We start from the raw sequence: 15795 nt of genomic DNA on the forward strand, positions 1-15795 counted from the left end.
ATAGAATTCAATATGCATCAGCAGTAGGGAGTTTAATGTATGCAATATTGTGTACTCGTTCTGATATATGCTATGTCGTTGGAGTAGTCAGCAGATTTCAATCCAATCCTGGATATGATCATTGGATTGTTGTTAAGAACATTCTCAAGTATCTTCGAAGAACGAGAGATTATATGCTTGTGTATGGTGCTAAGGATCTGATCCTTATTGGATACACGGATTCTGACTTCCAAGCCGATATTGATTCTAGGAAATCAACTTCGGGGTCAGTATTCACTCTAAATGGAGGAGCAGTTGTATGGAGAAGTATCAAGCAGAGTTGTATTGCTGACTTCACAATGGAAGCCGAGTATGTAGCTGCAAGTGAAGCAGCAAAAGAAGTAGTATGGCTCAGAAAGCTCCTAACATATCTGAAAGTAGTTCCTAATATGCACCTGTCTATCACTCTTTATTGTGATAACAGTGAAGCAGCTGTAAATTCAAAAGAACCACGAAGCCATAAAAGAGAAAAGCATATCGATCGAAAGTACCATCTCATCAGGGAGATTGTACACAGAGGAGACGTAATTGTCACCCAGATAGCTTTACAAGACAACTTAGTTGATCTGTTTACAAAGGCCCTCTCGAAAGTGTTTGAGGGCTACCTAGTAGGACTAGGTCTACGAGTTTTTCATCACCAGGGAAAGTGGGAGAATTTATGGGTATTGAAATGCCCAAGTTTATAGTATTTGTATGTTTTGTTCTCTTCGTGTAAACTCAATATTATACATATTTGTATATATTGATCCACTGGAGTTTTAGTCCAAGTGGGAGTATTATTGGGTTTTATGTCCCAAAACTCGCAGTTTGTAAAATGATAAACATTTTCTATAGTCAATAAACTTATTATTGATTTTATAAATTGTATACATGAAAGTCTAAATCCAATAAACTAAAACCCATGACTATTATATGAGTACTTGAACTTTATGTGGAGATATAAAAGGGGATCAAGTTGGAGTAAATAGTCAAAATGATTTATAGTATGTGAATAAGGTTGAGTGCCTTATTCTGATAACACTATGGGATGCGGCCTACTCTGTAGTTGTTACAAAGAGTTGTAAAGTGCTATAAACAAAGTGATCCTAATTCGTACATGTTATGACATGAAGAGTGGGGGCATCCTATGCAATGAGTTTGCATAAGATCGGACCAAGAAATAAGTCACTCTTACTTTATAACATTGTTTACTGTAGACTGACTATTTCACTTAGATGACCTAGATAACTCGATCTTAATCCTGAGCTAAATATGAATTCCTATTTATTCAGGTCATCCTTAGATTTGCATAGGTGAGGTTTGGCTCAATAAGCCTCCCATTTTAGGGGTAAGACCTAATAGATAGCTGGGGACATAGGGTGCGAGACGGAGTTCACGCCTACCTGATTTAGAGATAGGAGAAAGGTTGTTCTCTAAGTACTAAATCAGGTCTTGAACAAGAGGCCCCACCCTCTCACTGGGCTGAGAGAGTTTTGGTTTAGTAACTAGATCACAAACCAGTTGTTCATTAAAAGATTAGTAGGAACTTAAGAAACAAGACGTAATCTTGGAGGTAAAACAAATATTTGACCCAGTCGTTATTACGAACAACCTGTGAAGAGTCGACTTACTAATTATAGTTAAATCATGTGGACATAATATATCTACAGTGACGGGAGTGCAACTATGGGCTTTAGTGGAGTGACCCATTAGTTAACAAATAGAGGTTAATTTGGTCTAATAAGTTTAGCCAATTAATCTCGGATTGTTGGAGCCTATGATCCGTAGGTCCGCGTGGTCCCCCTACTAGCTCGTAAATGGATTAGCTCTAGAGTAGCGTGATAAGTTAATTTGAAACGTTCAAATTAGAATTAATGGAATTAGTAATTATATGAGATATAATTACGTGTTTAATTTTAAGAATTAAACGAAATAGAAGAATTAATATTTAAATATGATTTAAATATATGAAGGTGGATTTGTGTAAAAATTAATTTAATATTTGATATTAAATTAATTAGAATTATTTAAATTGTTTAAATAATTATTTATTAATTTTATTAGAAAAAATAATTTATGAAATTAGTTTTGTAAAATTAATAACTTTTCTAATTTTATAAATAAAATTGATTTTTGAAATCAATTTGGAAAAGTTGAAAAAGATGGAAAAACATGTAAGTGGAATTTTGGTTTATTCCATTATCACCTTTCAAGTTGCTCACAAAATCCATCTCTTTAGGTCTCAATTACTCCAAGCATGAGTTGTATCTCATGCAGCCATTTTCATTGCATGATAGTCTGCAATATATTAAAAAGATTGGAATGAATTTGAGGGATGTAATCGATAGAATTTTTGCTGAAAAATTCGTGGTGAAGAAGGTGTTCTTCAACTGGATTGTTGTTGTGAGCTCTTCTCAAAATTCCCTTCATTCAAGCTTGTTTTGAGTCCCACAACTCAATCTAGAGCACCAAGAGAATAGTGGAGAAGATCTTGAGGTGGTCTATAACAAGATTTGGAGAAGTTTGCAGCTGAAAATCGAGCTTTGAAAAAGTTCAATAAAGGTATGTCTTGAAACCCACTTGTTTCTGCAAGAACATACTTTATATTCTGCCAAAATTAATGAATTAGAGTGCTTAATGATCGTTGTTGCTTCCACTGTTGCTGATACATTCCTACATATTTGACCCATCCTATATGACAAATTTGATGTGGCGAACTTCTTTGAATTTCTGAAGAGAAAATCGGTAGAATTGATGGAACATCAAGTGTTTCATTTGACTTTAAAAATATATAGATTTAATGTTTTTTTTCTTTTTCATCTTCATGTTTTTTTCTTCTCTTCTCCTAATAGATGTTAATCTTTGTATATTCCAAAAGTTGTTTTTCTTATTGTAATTATTTTCTTTTAATGAAGAAATCTAGATCATTTGCATATGTTGGGTGACTAAAAAATGAGTAAAGAAGATCTATGTCTGATAGACAGTGCAACTACACATACAATACTTACAAGTAAAAAAAGAAAAAAATTCAAATTGACAATGCTGGAAGCAAAAGTCAATACGATATCAGGTTCTGCAAACCTGATTGAAGGCTTTTGAAAAACAAATATTATTTTGCCTAGAGGAACAAAATTTACAATTGACAATGCATTGTTCTTTAATAGATCAAAGAGAAATCTACTTAGTTTCAAGGATATAAGTTGTAATAGTTATCATATTGAAACTGATAGTAAGAATAATGTGGAAATCTATATATCATATCTACTTCTTAAATGAAAAACGTATACTGGAAGAGTTGTCTGTTTTATCTTCTAGATTATATTTTACTCATATACGAGTAATTGAAACATATGCAACAATGAACCTGAAGTTCATGAATCCAGACATATTTACAATTTGGCATGACAGATTAAGTCATATAGGATCTATAATGATGAGGAGAATTATTAAGAATTCAAATGGACATTCATTGAAGAGCTAGAAGATTCTTCAATCTAATGAGTTATCGTGTGATGTTTGCTCTCAAGGAAAATTGATAATTAAACCATCACCAACTATGGGGACTGAATCTACATTTTTAGAATGAATTTATGGTGATATATGTGGACCTATTAACCTACCAAGTGGACCATTTAGGTATTTTATAGTATTAATAGACACATCCAATAGATGGCCACACTAGTGCTTATTATCAAATCAAAAACTTGCATTTGCAAGATTACTTATTTAAATAATTAAGTTAAGAGCACACTTTCCTGATTATACAATTAAGACTATTCATCTTGATAATGCTGGTGAATTTACGTCTCAAGCTTTTGATAATTATTGTATGTCAATTGGGATAAGTGTTGAACATCTTGTAACTCATGTTCACACACAAAATGGTTTAGCATAATCATTTATAAAACGTTTGCAATTAATTGAAAGATCATTACTTATGAGAGCTAAGCTTCCTATATCTGTATGGGGGCATGCTATTTTGCATGCAGCGTCAATTGTACGCATATTATAAGTACTAGTCATTACAATTAACTTAAGGCTATGAGCCAAATATTTCCCATCTGAGGATTTTTGGATGTACAGTATATGTTCCAATTGCTCTACCACAACGTACTAAGATGGGTTCTCAAAAGAGGTTAGAACTATATGTTGGATATGATTCTCCATCAATTATTAAATATCTTAAACCCCTGATGGATGAGATATTTACTATATAATTTGCTTATTGTCATTTTGATGAGACAAATTTTCCACATTAGGGGGAGGAATTAAGAAGTTAGAAAAATAAAATTACATGCAATGCATTGTTATTGTCTCATTTAGATCCCCGTACAGATCAATATGAACTTGAAGTTCAAAAGATAATTCATTTGCAAAATATAGCAAATCAGTTACTAGATGCATTTATAGATGTAAATAAAGTAACTAAATCACATATACCAACTGCAAATATCTCATCAAAAATTGATATCCCAACACAGCAAGTTATCACTAATGAGTCTGGAACATGCCAGAAGCGTGGTAGACCAGTGGGTTCCAAAGACAAAAATCCTTGAAAAAGAAAATTAACTAATAGTTATGAAGACTTGTTTGAGGATGTAAATACCTAGAAATAAATCCTTAATATTACTAGTGAGGAAGATGGAATACCTAAACATAATAATGAGATTTCAATAAACTAAGTCATTACAGGAAAAAGATGGAACCGAACTCATATAGTTATTGACAACATTTTTGCATATAATATTACTCTTGATATTATACCTGAAAATGAGGATTTTAAACCAAAATCTGTTGAAGAATGTCGACATAGAAAAGATTGGCTTTAGTGGAAGGAAGCAATCGAGGCAGAATTAAACTCACTTTCAAAACGTCAAGTTTTTAGACCAGTAATCCGAACACCAAAAGGTGTCAAACCTGTGGGATACAAATGAGTATTTGTGAGAAAAAGAAATGAAAATAATGTGGTCACAAGATATAAAGCAAGACTAGTTGCACAATATTTTTCACAAGACCTAGTATTGATTATGAGAAGATTTATTCTCCGATGGTGGATGCAATTATATTAAGATATTTAATTGGTCTGACTGTGTATAAAAATCTGGGCATACATCTTATGGATGTAGTCATAGCATATTTATATGGATCTCTTGATAGTGATATCTATATGAGAATCCTAGAAGGATTTAAGGTACTTGAAACATATAAATCAAATTTCTATGAATTGTATTCAATAAAGTTACAGAATCATTATATGGATTGAAACAATCAGGACGAATGTGGTACAATCGCCTGAGTGAATATTTGAAAGAAGGATATCAAAATAATCCAATATATCCATATGTTTTTATAAAAGAATCACAATCAGGATTAGTTATTATAACTGTATATGTTGATGACTTAAATATAACTGGGACTCCTGAAAAGCTTTCAAAGGCAATAGAATATCTTAAAGAAAGAATTTGAGATGAAAGATCTCGAGAAAAAAACAAAAAAACAAAATTTCGTCATGGCTTGCAAATTAAACATTTAGCATATGGGATATTTGTTCATAGTCAACTTATACAGGAAATGTTTTGAAAAGATTTTATATGGACAAAGCACATCCATTGAACATTCCAATGAAAGCTTGTTCACTAGATGTAAAGAAATATATATTTCGACTTCAAGATGATAATGAAGAACTTCTTGTCCTGAAGTACCATATATCGTAGTGCAATTGGTGTACTTATGTATCTTGCTAATAATACAGAACCAGATATTGCATTTTCAGTAAATTTATTAGCAAGATATAGTTCTTCTCCAACTAAAAGACATTTGAACAAAATTAAGCATATACTCCATTATCTCCGAAGAATCATTAATATGGATTTGTTTTATTCAAATAAATCGAAATTTGATCTAGTTGGTTATGCAGATTCTGGATATTTATTTGATCCATACAAAATTAGATCTCAAACAAGTAAATATTCACATGTGGAGGAACTGCTATATCATGGCAATCAGTGAAACAGACCATGACAACCACTTCCTCAAATCATGTGAAATTTCTTGTAATTCATGAGGCTAGTTGAAAATATGGGCTAAAGATCAATGATTCAGCATATTCGGGAAACATGTTGTTCGTCTTCTAGTAAAAATCTTTCAACAATATTATAAGAAGACAACACAGCATGCATATCCCAAATGACAGGAGAATATATTAAAGGAGATAGAACAAAGCAGGTTTCACCAAAGCTTGTCTACCCTCATGATTGGATCATAAATTTGGTTTCAACATTATTGGATCATATCTCAATTTTTTTTTTTTTTTACCGAATAACTATTTTGGATTTATGGGCTCTAACACCATATTAAACACCATAGGTTTTCATCTCAACATGCCTTTTCAAGATGGGGTCTTTCTAGGTTCACCACTATAATAAGTTTATAATTTCCAAAATCAAAATGAAAGGAGACAAACAAACCATTGGCCCAAAAGACCGAGACCCTCAATTTTTATTTATATATTATTATAGTTGTAAAAATAAAATAAAATAAAAAATAATAATAATAATAATAATAATAAATAAATAAATAAATAAATAAATAAATAAATAAACCCTAAGAGTTCAAAGCTCTAACTAATGCATTTTCTTTTATCACCCAACCTCAAAACCCTTTTTTCCTCTTCTTCTTCAAACTATATATAGTAATGGAACACCAAAACTCTACTTCTCTAAAAATACATCGTTTTTCACCACATTAATGTAGTCACTGCTATATGTTTTAGACCTAAAAAAATCTTATAAATTATACACATACATTTTTCTTTTCTCAAATCAAATTATTCCCAGTAATTTGGAGGTTACTTTTATAAGTTACATTTATTTTTTCTTGTTTCATTTATTTGTGTAAATTTATTTTTCATGTTTCAATTACTTTTATACATTTGATAACATTCTTATCACTACCAAAATCTGGCAACCGCTGTGTTTTAGCATGTTGCAGCATTTCACTTCAGCCTTGTGTATTAAAAAAAGAAGACTAGTCTAAAATGATTACTTGTAATGAATTCAAATTTTAAATAAGTAGTTCTTAGGATAATTTTAATTAAGTAATTAACGACTTTATAACATGTAGTTTAATATTTTATTTAAGAAACGTGGGCTAGCATAAAGTGTGGGAGCATTTGAATTGAAACCACGAGATGATTTCTTACCAAAATAAATTGTGGGATTAGAGTTGCGGTTGTTTATATGCTCTAAAATGGAGCCTAAAAGGTATCCTACATATTTATGTTTTCGATTATGTTTGAGATTGATTTTGAAAACAATGAAAACATGTGATAGAATATTTGAAAATAATGTTTAAATCCTTATATTTTAGTTCATGTGCTCGTCTTTTCTTTTTCACTCTTTGAAAATATCTATTATAATCGTTATGCATTTAATTTTTATCCATTTTAGTTTCTAAATCTTAAATTTTATACTTTCAAGGTAATCTTTTATCATCCCTTTGTCCCTAACTTTTTGAATTAAATTTCATTAAAACATCGCGACATTCAATAATCTTCCTAAATTATTGTCTTAAATTTATATAGGAATCAAAATGGCGAAATTATTTTTTAGGAATTTAAGGATCAAATGAACAAAAGCTTAAGGTGTATCAATATCAAAATAGATGTTCTAAAATTACGAGCAAATGAAAAGACGTAAACACATGATCAAAATAGGATTTAAATTTATTTTCTAAAAAAATTAAAATCCTACATTTACTTTTTTTTTTTTTTTTTTTTTAAGAATAATGATAGGTGGGGGCACATATTCGAATCTCTCTAGGGACAAATATTCGAACCTGTCTAAGTTCTTCCTGATACTAAATATTAGAAGAATAGTGGTTTATTAGTGTACCACCATTTTAATGAGTTGAAATTTTATTTTGCAAATAAAAAATTGAGTTGAACAAGTTATTACGTAGTAAGGTTTTCATCTTACTAAAAAGTAATATATCAATTTAATCAAATCAGAACATGAAACCTATTCTACTCAACTAAGGAAAGTAAGTGTACTACAACAATATATAATAATTTTACCCAGTTTCAATGTTTTTTTTTTTTTTCATCACTATAAAAACTGAAGGAAAAATCATTCAAGGTTCCATAGGAGAATGCGGGGATCGGTCCTAATTTTCTTTCTTTCCTTTTTTTTACAAAATTATTAAAAATTATAGAATTAAGAAGAAAGATTATGCATCCAAGAATAAAATTACAGCATGTTTTTCTAATTAGAAAGGGAGGAAACAAATTTACCTTTGAAGAACCGATTTCTTCACGAAATTCCTCGAGCAGATCATGGTCTCCTCTTCCAAAAGGGACACTACCAAAAGACGAACCCTCTGTATTCTTTAGAGTTGAGAATAAGCAGGAGTTGTGGGTTCTACCCTAGATTTGGAAGAGGAAAGAAAATGGGGAGGAGGAGAGAGGTTTTTTGGAGAACTTTTCTCTTTTGTATGTTTTCTTTAGAAAGAACCGTTCTCTCAATAATCTAATGAGGAAGATGAATGATAGCCATTCACCTTACCCACTTCACGTATTGGATGAGAGATCAGGGGAGGGAATTAATTAAAATTGATTTAATTTTAATTAAATTAATATAAACAATATATATATATATATAAAAGAACTACTTTATTATATGTATATACACTATATGTTATATCAAATATAACACATAGTCTATAGTTTTATTTTCTCTTAATAATACATAACATTTAATATAAATTACATTTATATTAAATTCAATTATATGAATCTCATCCATATAATTAATATTTGAATCATATTCAAATATTTAATTCCTCTCAACTACTTTATGGTATTTAATATAAATCATATTTATATTAAATTTAATTATATGAATCTCATTCACATAATTAGTATTTGAATCGTATTCAAATTCCTCTCAAATATTTTATACTACAATGTATCAAATACATTATATTGATTATATCACATATAATTTATTTAATTAATTATATCATATATATTTAATTTGAACACTTCAAATTAAAATTAATTCTCAACTAAATCTCTGTTGAGTTACAGAGGGGACCTACTTGGATAATTAGTTAAACCTTTTAATTAAATTACCCAACTTCCGTTAACTGTCGGTCATTCCACTAAAGACCGAGAGCTGCACTCTCAAATATATTTCTGTGTCTATTTGATATAACCATTCAACAGTGCAATGACCCTTCACAAATTGCTCGCATGTACAACTAGGTCAAAATTACCGTTTTGTTCCTGTAGTTACATCTAACTCCTTAAGTACCACTGATTCTTCTAATGAACAATAAGTCATAGTTCAACTATGACCAAGTCCCTCTCGGGCCAGGAGAGGATGTGACCATTATGTTCAAGCCCCAGAATCAACCTTTAAGAGAGCAATTTATCTACTTGCCCTGACATCCGGGATGGAGTGAATTTCATCTTGTGTAGCTGTGTTCCTAGCTCCCCAGTCAAACGAAGCCCCAAAATGGTAGGTTGATTGAGTTGACAATCTGGCCATTCTCACCTATACAAATCAAAGGACCACCTTCATGAGCAGGAGTTCACAACTCACTCAAGATTCAGGTCATGTCACCTATGGTCATCCTAGTGAAATGTAAGTCTCTATTATTAATGGCATTATATAAAGAAACTAATCATTTCGTGGTCCGGTCTTATACAAACTTTTTGTATATGATACCCCGTTCACATGTCTCTACATGAATAATCAGGATCAGATCATTTGTAGTACTTTACAACACTTGTAACACCTACAAAGCGGGTCGTATCCATAGTGTCACTAAGATAAGGTACCATCTACTACAGACCGTTTAGGTTATTATTTAAACAAGATCCACTTGTATGTCTCTACATACTTGTTTAAATTACATAAAATAACCTAGGATCTTAGTTTATTGGATTGAGTATATACTTATAAAATAAAATTGATTTTATTAACAAAAATATGTTTATACAATGTTTACAAACTAGGAGATGACAAAGAGATTTAGGTAACCAATCCCAACGAAAACTTAATTGAAATCTTTTAATACATAAGAAATAAGAAATAAAATAAAGATTTTGAAAAACATTCAACACAAGATTAATGGAAAAAACGACTAAAATATATAAAACTAACTTTAGAAAAAGGAACTGAATTGAACTCCGAAAATGGGCTTTGGAGCAAACTTTTTGGGCCGGATAGATTTGATCCGGCCCAAATTGAAGGTAACAAAACAACCAGTCTGTACAAAAAAAGCCGAGCAAGCCAGCTAAGCGTGAGCTTCGTTTATACACTTGACCGTTACAAAACTTTCCAAATAGACCACATCTTTCTTAATATATTTTATTAAATTTTCAAAGAAAACCCCTCCCTTCATTATTATTATTATTATTTCCTATTTCAGGCCGCTGCCTCTCAATATAAATCCTACCAAAAAATTCGACCGTTACTTCTTCCTCACAGAAAAAACCCCACTCTGCTTGAGAAGAGGAAAAACAAACAGAGGAGATTCTTTATTGGTTTTCTCTGTTGCATTGAAATTTATCACACTCCTCCCCCATTACCGATTCCCCCTATTCTTTCTTAGATCCAAGAAAGAAGAAACAAAAAATGGATTCGCCTCAGGCAAGAAAAACTGGGCTTAATCTCCCAGCTGGAATGGCCGAACGGTCACTTCGGCTCGAGACATTTTCGGGTTCTTTTCGAGCGATATCAAACTTGTCGTCGCCTTCGAAAACCTCGACTTGCAGCGACAGATTCATTCCGTGTAGATCCTCGTCGAGGCTGCACACATTTGGGCTGATTGAAAAGGCCTCCCCTGTGAAAGAAGGGGGAAATGAGGCTTATTCAAGGTTGTTGAAATCGGAGCTTTTTGGATCTGATTTTGGTTCTTTTTCCCCTGCAGGTTCCCAAGGTCAAGGCTCTCCTATGAGTCCTAGCAAGAACATATTCAGGTTTAAAACGGATCCCTCCGCTCCAAATTCCCCTTATTCCCCTTCAATTTTTGGCCAAGATGCTGGCCATTCTTCTGAAATCTCAACCCCACCAAAGCCGCCTCGCAAAGTCCCCAAGACACCTCATAAGGTCTATACCCTTCTTCTTCAATACTGTGTTTGCTGTAAAATTACTCAGCTAAGTTCTTCATTACTATTGCAGGTTCTTGATGCGCCATCGCTTCAAGATGATTTCTACTTGAATCTTGTAGATTGGTCCTCACAGAATGTGTTGGCTGTAGGACTTGGAACATGCGTTTATTTATGGAGTGCATCAAATTGCAAAGTAAGTTCACTTCACAGATCAACTCCCTGTTCTTAATTTTGTTTTAACCCCTTCTCAACAAATGGGTGTGTTTTATTTCATTTTCAGGTCACTAAGTTATGTGATTTGGGACCCAATGATGGTGTGTGTTCAGTTCAATGGACCAGAGAGGGTTCCTACATATCAATTGGTACAAATCTGGGTCAAGTTCAGGTAACACGATAGAAGATAAAGATAGAAGTTTTGGGATCAGGCTTCATGATAAAAGTTCGTATTTTTACTTTTCTGTTGTGTTTCAATGTTATAACTAGATATGGGATGGGAGTCAATGCAAGAAAGTTAGAACCATGGGAGGGCATCAAACGAGAACTGGTGTTTTGGCATGGAATTCTCGTATATTAGCATCAGGAAGCCGAGATCGTAATATTCTTCAACATGATCTCCGAGTTGCTAGTGAGTTTGTGAACAAACTCGTAGGCCATAAATCTGAGGTGAGAATGAGAAATACTCGGTATAGATAATATCACAACATTACAGGATTATCGATTCTTTTAATGACACCTGCAGGTTTGTGGGCTTAAATGGTCAAACGATGACAGAGAGCTTGCCTCTGGTGGAAATGACAATCAGGTAGAGATATATGGATAATCCATCCTGTTCAAAGAGGTTTTTTTTCTTTGATTTGATCATTTAATAATAGAGCTTCTTTTGTTAACAGCTTTTGGTATGGAACCAGCATTCACAGCAGCCTGTACTAAGATTAACTGAGCACACAGCTGCTGTTAAGGCCATCGCTTGGTCGCCACACCAGAGCAGCCTTCTTGCGTCTGGAGGCGGAACTGCTGATCGATGCATTCGCTTCTGGAATACTGCAAACGGTCACCAGTTGGAGAGTGTTGACACTGGAAGCCAGGTTCTTTTCCCTTGTAAAGATGATGAGAATATGATTCCCTCAACTTCATCAACCTTATGATAGATTCTGTCAAATTTTTTTTTCAGGTTTGCAATCTTGCATGGAGTAAAAATGTAAATGAACTTGTGAGTACACATGGGTATTCACAGAACCAGATTATGGTGTGGAAGTATCCATCAATGGGAAAGGTTTGTTTTTCAAAGACAATTCAAAATATAATATGATTCCAGTAGATATAAATATAAATTCTCAGGCTTAGATCTGTTGCTTTTTCTTTCTCAATAGGTTGCTACTCTAACTGGACACACAATGAGAGTGTTGTACCTGGCAATGTCTCCTGATGGTCAGGTATTTGAACATGTTATATGCCTGGTTGTTTAAGGTTTACTTCACCAAAAGCAATTTCCTTTTTGAAGGTCTCATGAATATGGCCTCTTGCAGACAATTGTAACAGGTGCTGGAGATGAAACTCTTCGGTTTTGGAATATCTTCCCATCAATGAAAACACAGGTAAACAAGGAGATGTGATTCTTTATTTTACATGAACACCAGTCATCAACTTTCAAGAAAAATCAGATAATTCCTTAAATGATTCCTTTAAAAGGTTTATAATGTTGTCTCTGTTTTTTCAGACACCAGTCAGGGATACCGGCCTGTGGTCATTAGGGCGAACACAAATCCGATGACGAAATTCCTTACAATAGGAAGCATAGCTTTCATTCATTCATTCATTTTGTAAATGGCAGCCTCTTTGGAATTCTCCCAAAGCAACTGTTTGTGAGTGCAAGAAACAATGCAAGAAACAATGCGGGTTTCAGAGAACAGTATTTTGATTTGTTTGTTTTAATTTCTGTATTTTTGATAAATGAAAAGGTCATTTTGTTCTTGATTCACACAATCTCAATGAAAGCCACTTCTTATTGGTTTGACTTAATGCTGAACAAGGCAAGTTAAATAATAGGTCGTCTTATACAAACAACTAATACAAAATCTGCAAACTCAACAAATCTCTCCAAGTAATTCACATTGCGACTAATTCCGGAAAAAACCTCTCTACGTCTCTCCAATGAGGCTACACTGTTCGGGAACTCCGCTTTGACAATCTCATATTCTAGTTGTGTACAGTTGCAGTCAGCTCAAAATTTGAACATTTATGTTCTTGCCTTCAAGCTTTGACATATCAGATAAATCTCTCTTGATGACGATCTAGTAGCCTTAGGCCTCAACAGGGATGACTTTCGGAAGAGTGGTTTCAACATACGGCTGAATTCTGTGATAAAGAATAGAAGAAGAGTGTAAAGACAAAACCAACTATAACCAGCTATAGACTTTATGTGGAAATCAAATTCTACCTTGGGTATCTTCACTCTCCAAAAGTTTTATAACGAGGTGGCCTCCTTGTCGTAACACGCCATCACAATCTGAAACCGAAGTGGAATCATCCACATTGTCGTTATCCTTTCCATGTATAACATCTCCAACACCTAACGCAGCTTCTCCAAGAGCCAAATTAACTGCTTGCATCCCTAATTCAACTGATAATGCTGCATCTCTCGTGGTGATTCCAGATACTAAGGGGCACATATCTGAGAGTATTACAGAAAATCCCTTCTCCTACAGAACCAATCAAAAAACAGGATTTAGACAGTGTAACTCGCAAAGTTTTCTTCCCCCAGTCACTGCACCTTCTCTTCGAACTCCTTATGTGTATATTTATGCCTTTTTGTTTAACACTTTCAATTTTCTAAAGTAAGGAGAAAACTTTGCATCTCCTAAACCAAACCATTGCCACAAATCTTGCACTTCCATTGAATGCTAGTCATAGAGTGATGTTTCTAATAACATCATTCAAAGAGTGAACAGGAATGTTACCAATGTACCAATAAAAGCTATGTTCAGGAATGATGCAACATTCAATGTTAATGAAATTGAATTGGTAAAAATAGTACTACATGACATTCCCTACTTTTGATAAGCGAAGTTACCTTAGGAGATAACGACTTCAATTTATTTTTAGGAAGGTTCATTACATCAGCACAAACAGTTTGAACCCTTGAGTCACAATGCACATGAGGAACCTTTACCTTCTGTTCTGCAAGACCCACATTTTCTTTTACAAATTATAACTTTCTAATAAATGAATTCAGCATAATTAAGTAACCCAGAAGAAGAAAAATAGTACACCTTGAGATCAATTCCCAAAACAGAGCCTCCATTTCTCGGAGGTCCCAGACTCTGGCAAGCTACCTGAAGCCAGGCACCGGGAGCACAACCAAGGTCCAAAACGGAGGAGCCAGAAGTAATCAATTTGAATTGGTTCTGAATCTGAAGCAACTGTTATGAAAGCAGAGGAGGAGAATAAAAACATATATAATTAGGATTGGCGAGGAGGGTGGAAGGCTATAAGGAGGAGGAAAAACAGAGAGGGGAAGTAGGGTTATACCTTGAAGGCGGATCTTGCGACATAGCCAAGGCGTTGAGCTTCTCTGTAGAAGAAATCGGGTGCTCCTGCTCCACTCATTTCCTTCTTCTTCCCCGGAAAACTGCTTCTATCTAAAACCCTTCTCTAGGGTTTCAACTTGAGTTTTCAGATTTTTTTTTTTTTTTTAATTATTTTCTTTTTTAATTTTTTTTTTATTTCATTATTTTTGTTAAAAGGGGAATTTGCACCACATACGTTAAAACAGATGGAAAACTATTAGATAAACATACCTCAAGACTAATTAACAATTAAAAAAAAAAAAAAAAAGTAACCTATGTCATTATATCTTATAAACATTGTGATGTTTTTCTATTAATATAATTATAATTTGTACTAAGTTTAAGTGTAAGAATCTAACTTTTTCTTTTCACCTTAATTTGTTTATAAATTAAACTGGCATTTTCGTTAGTACTATTTGATTAGAGAAATTTGAACCATAAATTTTTAGATAGTTAATATTTTTGCGTGTCGGTGAAACGAAAACAACAGTTTTACTTTATGGTACACTTATAATTTTATTGTTATTATTGTTGAAAAAATATGTACTACAATGAAAAAATTAGTAATAATTATTTTGATGTCAGTTAATGCACAAAACAGATTTTATGCATATTCATACATTTTTTTTAAGTGGCAATTGCAAGCATATAAAAAAGTTCAAAAAATTAGGTCCATATCTACCTAAATATAAATTTTACAAAAATAGGAAAATGAGTCGATTCAACCCAATTTAAATGAGACATTGAAATTGAAAAGTTAAAAATGCCCTGATCCACTAACCATATAAAATTTGATTGCTATTGGATTGTCACGTGATTGTTGTCTAATTTTTATTTGACATTGATTACTATATGATTGTTAATGATACAAATGTTATCTGATCGGATTGCAATTTGATTACTATCGATACTAATTGTTCGATTATACCGATTATTATCTAATTTTAATTTCACTTTCGACTATTTGAACATTTTTATTCTCTTTTATTTCTACGCATTTTCCGTTTCAATTCTTCTTTTCACTCCCCATTTCTTCCATTTCTATTAATATACAACGTCGAAAGAAAATCATTATGATTGATGCCCTCATTGTTT

At 32.8% G+C, this 15795-nt stretch overlaps 2 protein-coding genes across 3 annotated transcripts; one reads left to right on the forward strand and one right to left on the reverse strand.

The window, feature by feature from the left end:
- The first annotated feature begins 10507 nt into the window (after nt 1-10507).
- On the forward strand, nt 10508-13153 carry LOC150035438 (protein FIZZY-RELATED 3-like). The gene is made up of 10 exons (XM_090314278.1): nt 10508-11132; nt 11205-11327; nt 11415-11519; nt 11618-11797; nt 11874-11936; nt 12025-12219; nt 12306-12407; nt 12505-12567; nt 12661-12729; nt 12852-13153. Exons 1-10 carry the CDS (start codon nt 10659-10661, stop codon nt 12903-12905), a joined length of 1428 nt encoding a protein of 475 aa, XP_090170404.1. The 5' UTR covers nt 10508-10658; the 3' UTR covers nt 12906-13153.
- Nucleotides 13120-14822, reverse strand: LOC150035439 (uncharacterized). 2 transcript variants are annotated; one of them, XM_090314279.1, is made up of 5 exons: nt 14663-14822; nt 14404-14553; nt 14205-14306; nt 13572-13833; nt 13120-13489 (listed from the first exon to the last, which is right to left on the reverse strand). In XM_090314279.1, the coding sequence occupies exons 1-5, from the start codon at nt 14738-14740 to the stop codon at nt 13371-13373; spliced, it is 711 nt and encodes a 236-aa protein (XP_090170405.1). In that variant the 5' UTR covers nt 14741-14822; the 3' UTR covers nt 13120-13370. The 2 variants fall into 2 exon arrangements, with proteins under 2 accessions (XP_090170405.1, XP_090170406.1); XM_090314280.1 differs by lacking the exon at nt 14205-14306.
- Nucleotides 14823-15795: the final 973 nt, after the last annotated feature.

This window comes from Benincasa hispida, chromosome 6, assembly GCF_027475165.1.
Source record: "Benincasa hispida cultivar pf3 chromosome 6, pf3_genome.v1.1, whole genome shotgun sequence".
NCBI lineage: Eukaryota > Viridiplantae > Streptophyta > Magnoliopsida > Cucurbitales > Cucurbitaceae > Benincasa > Benincasa hispida.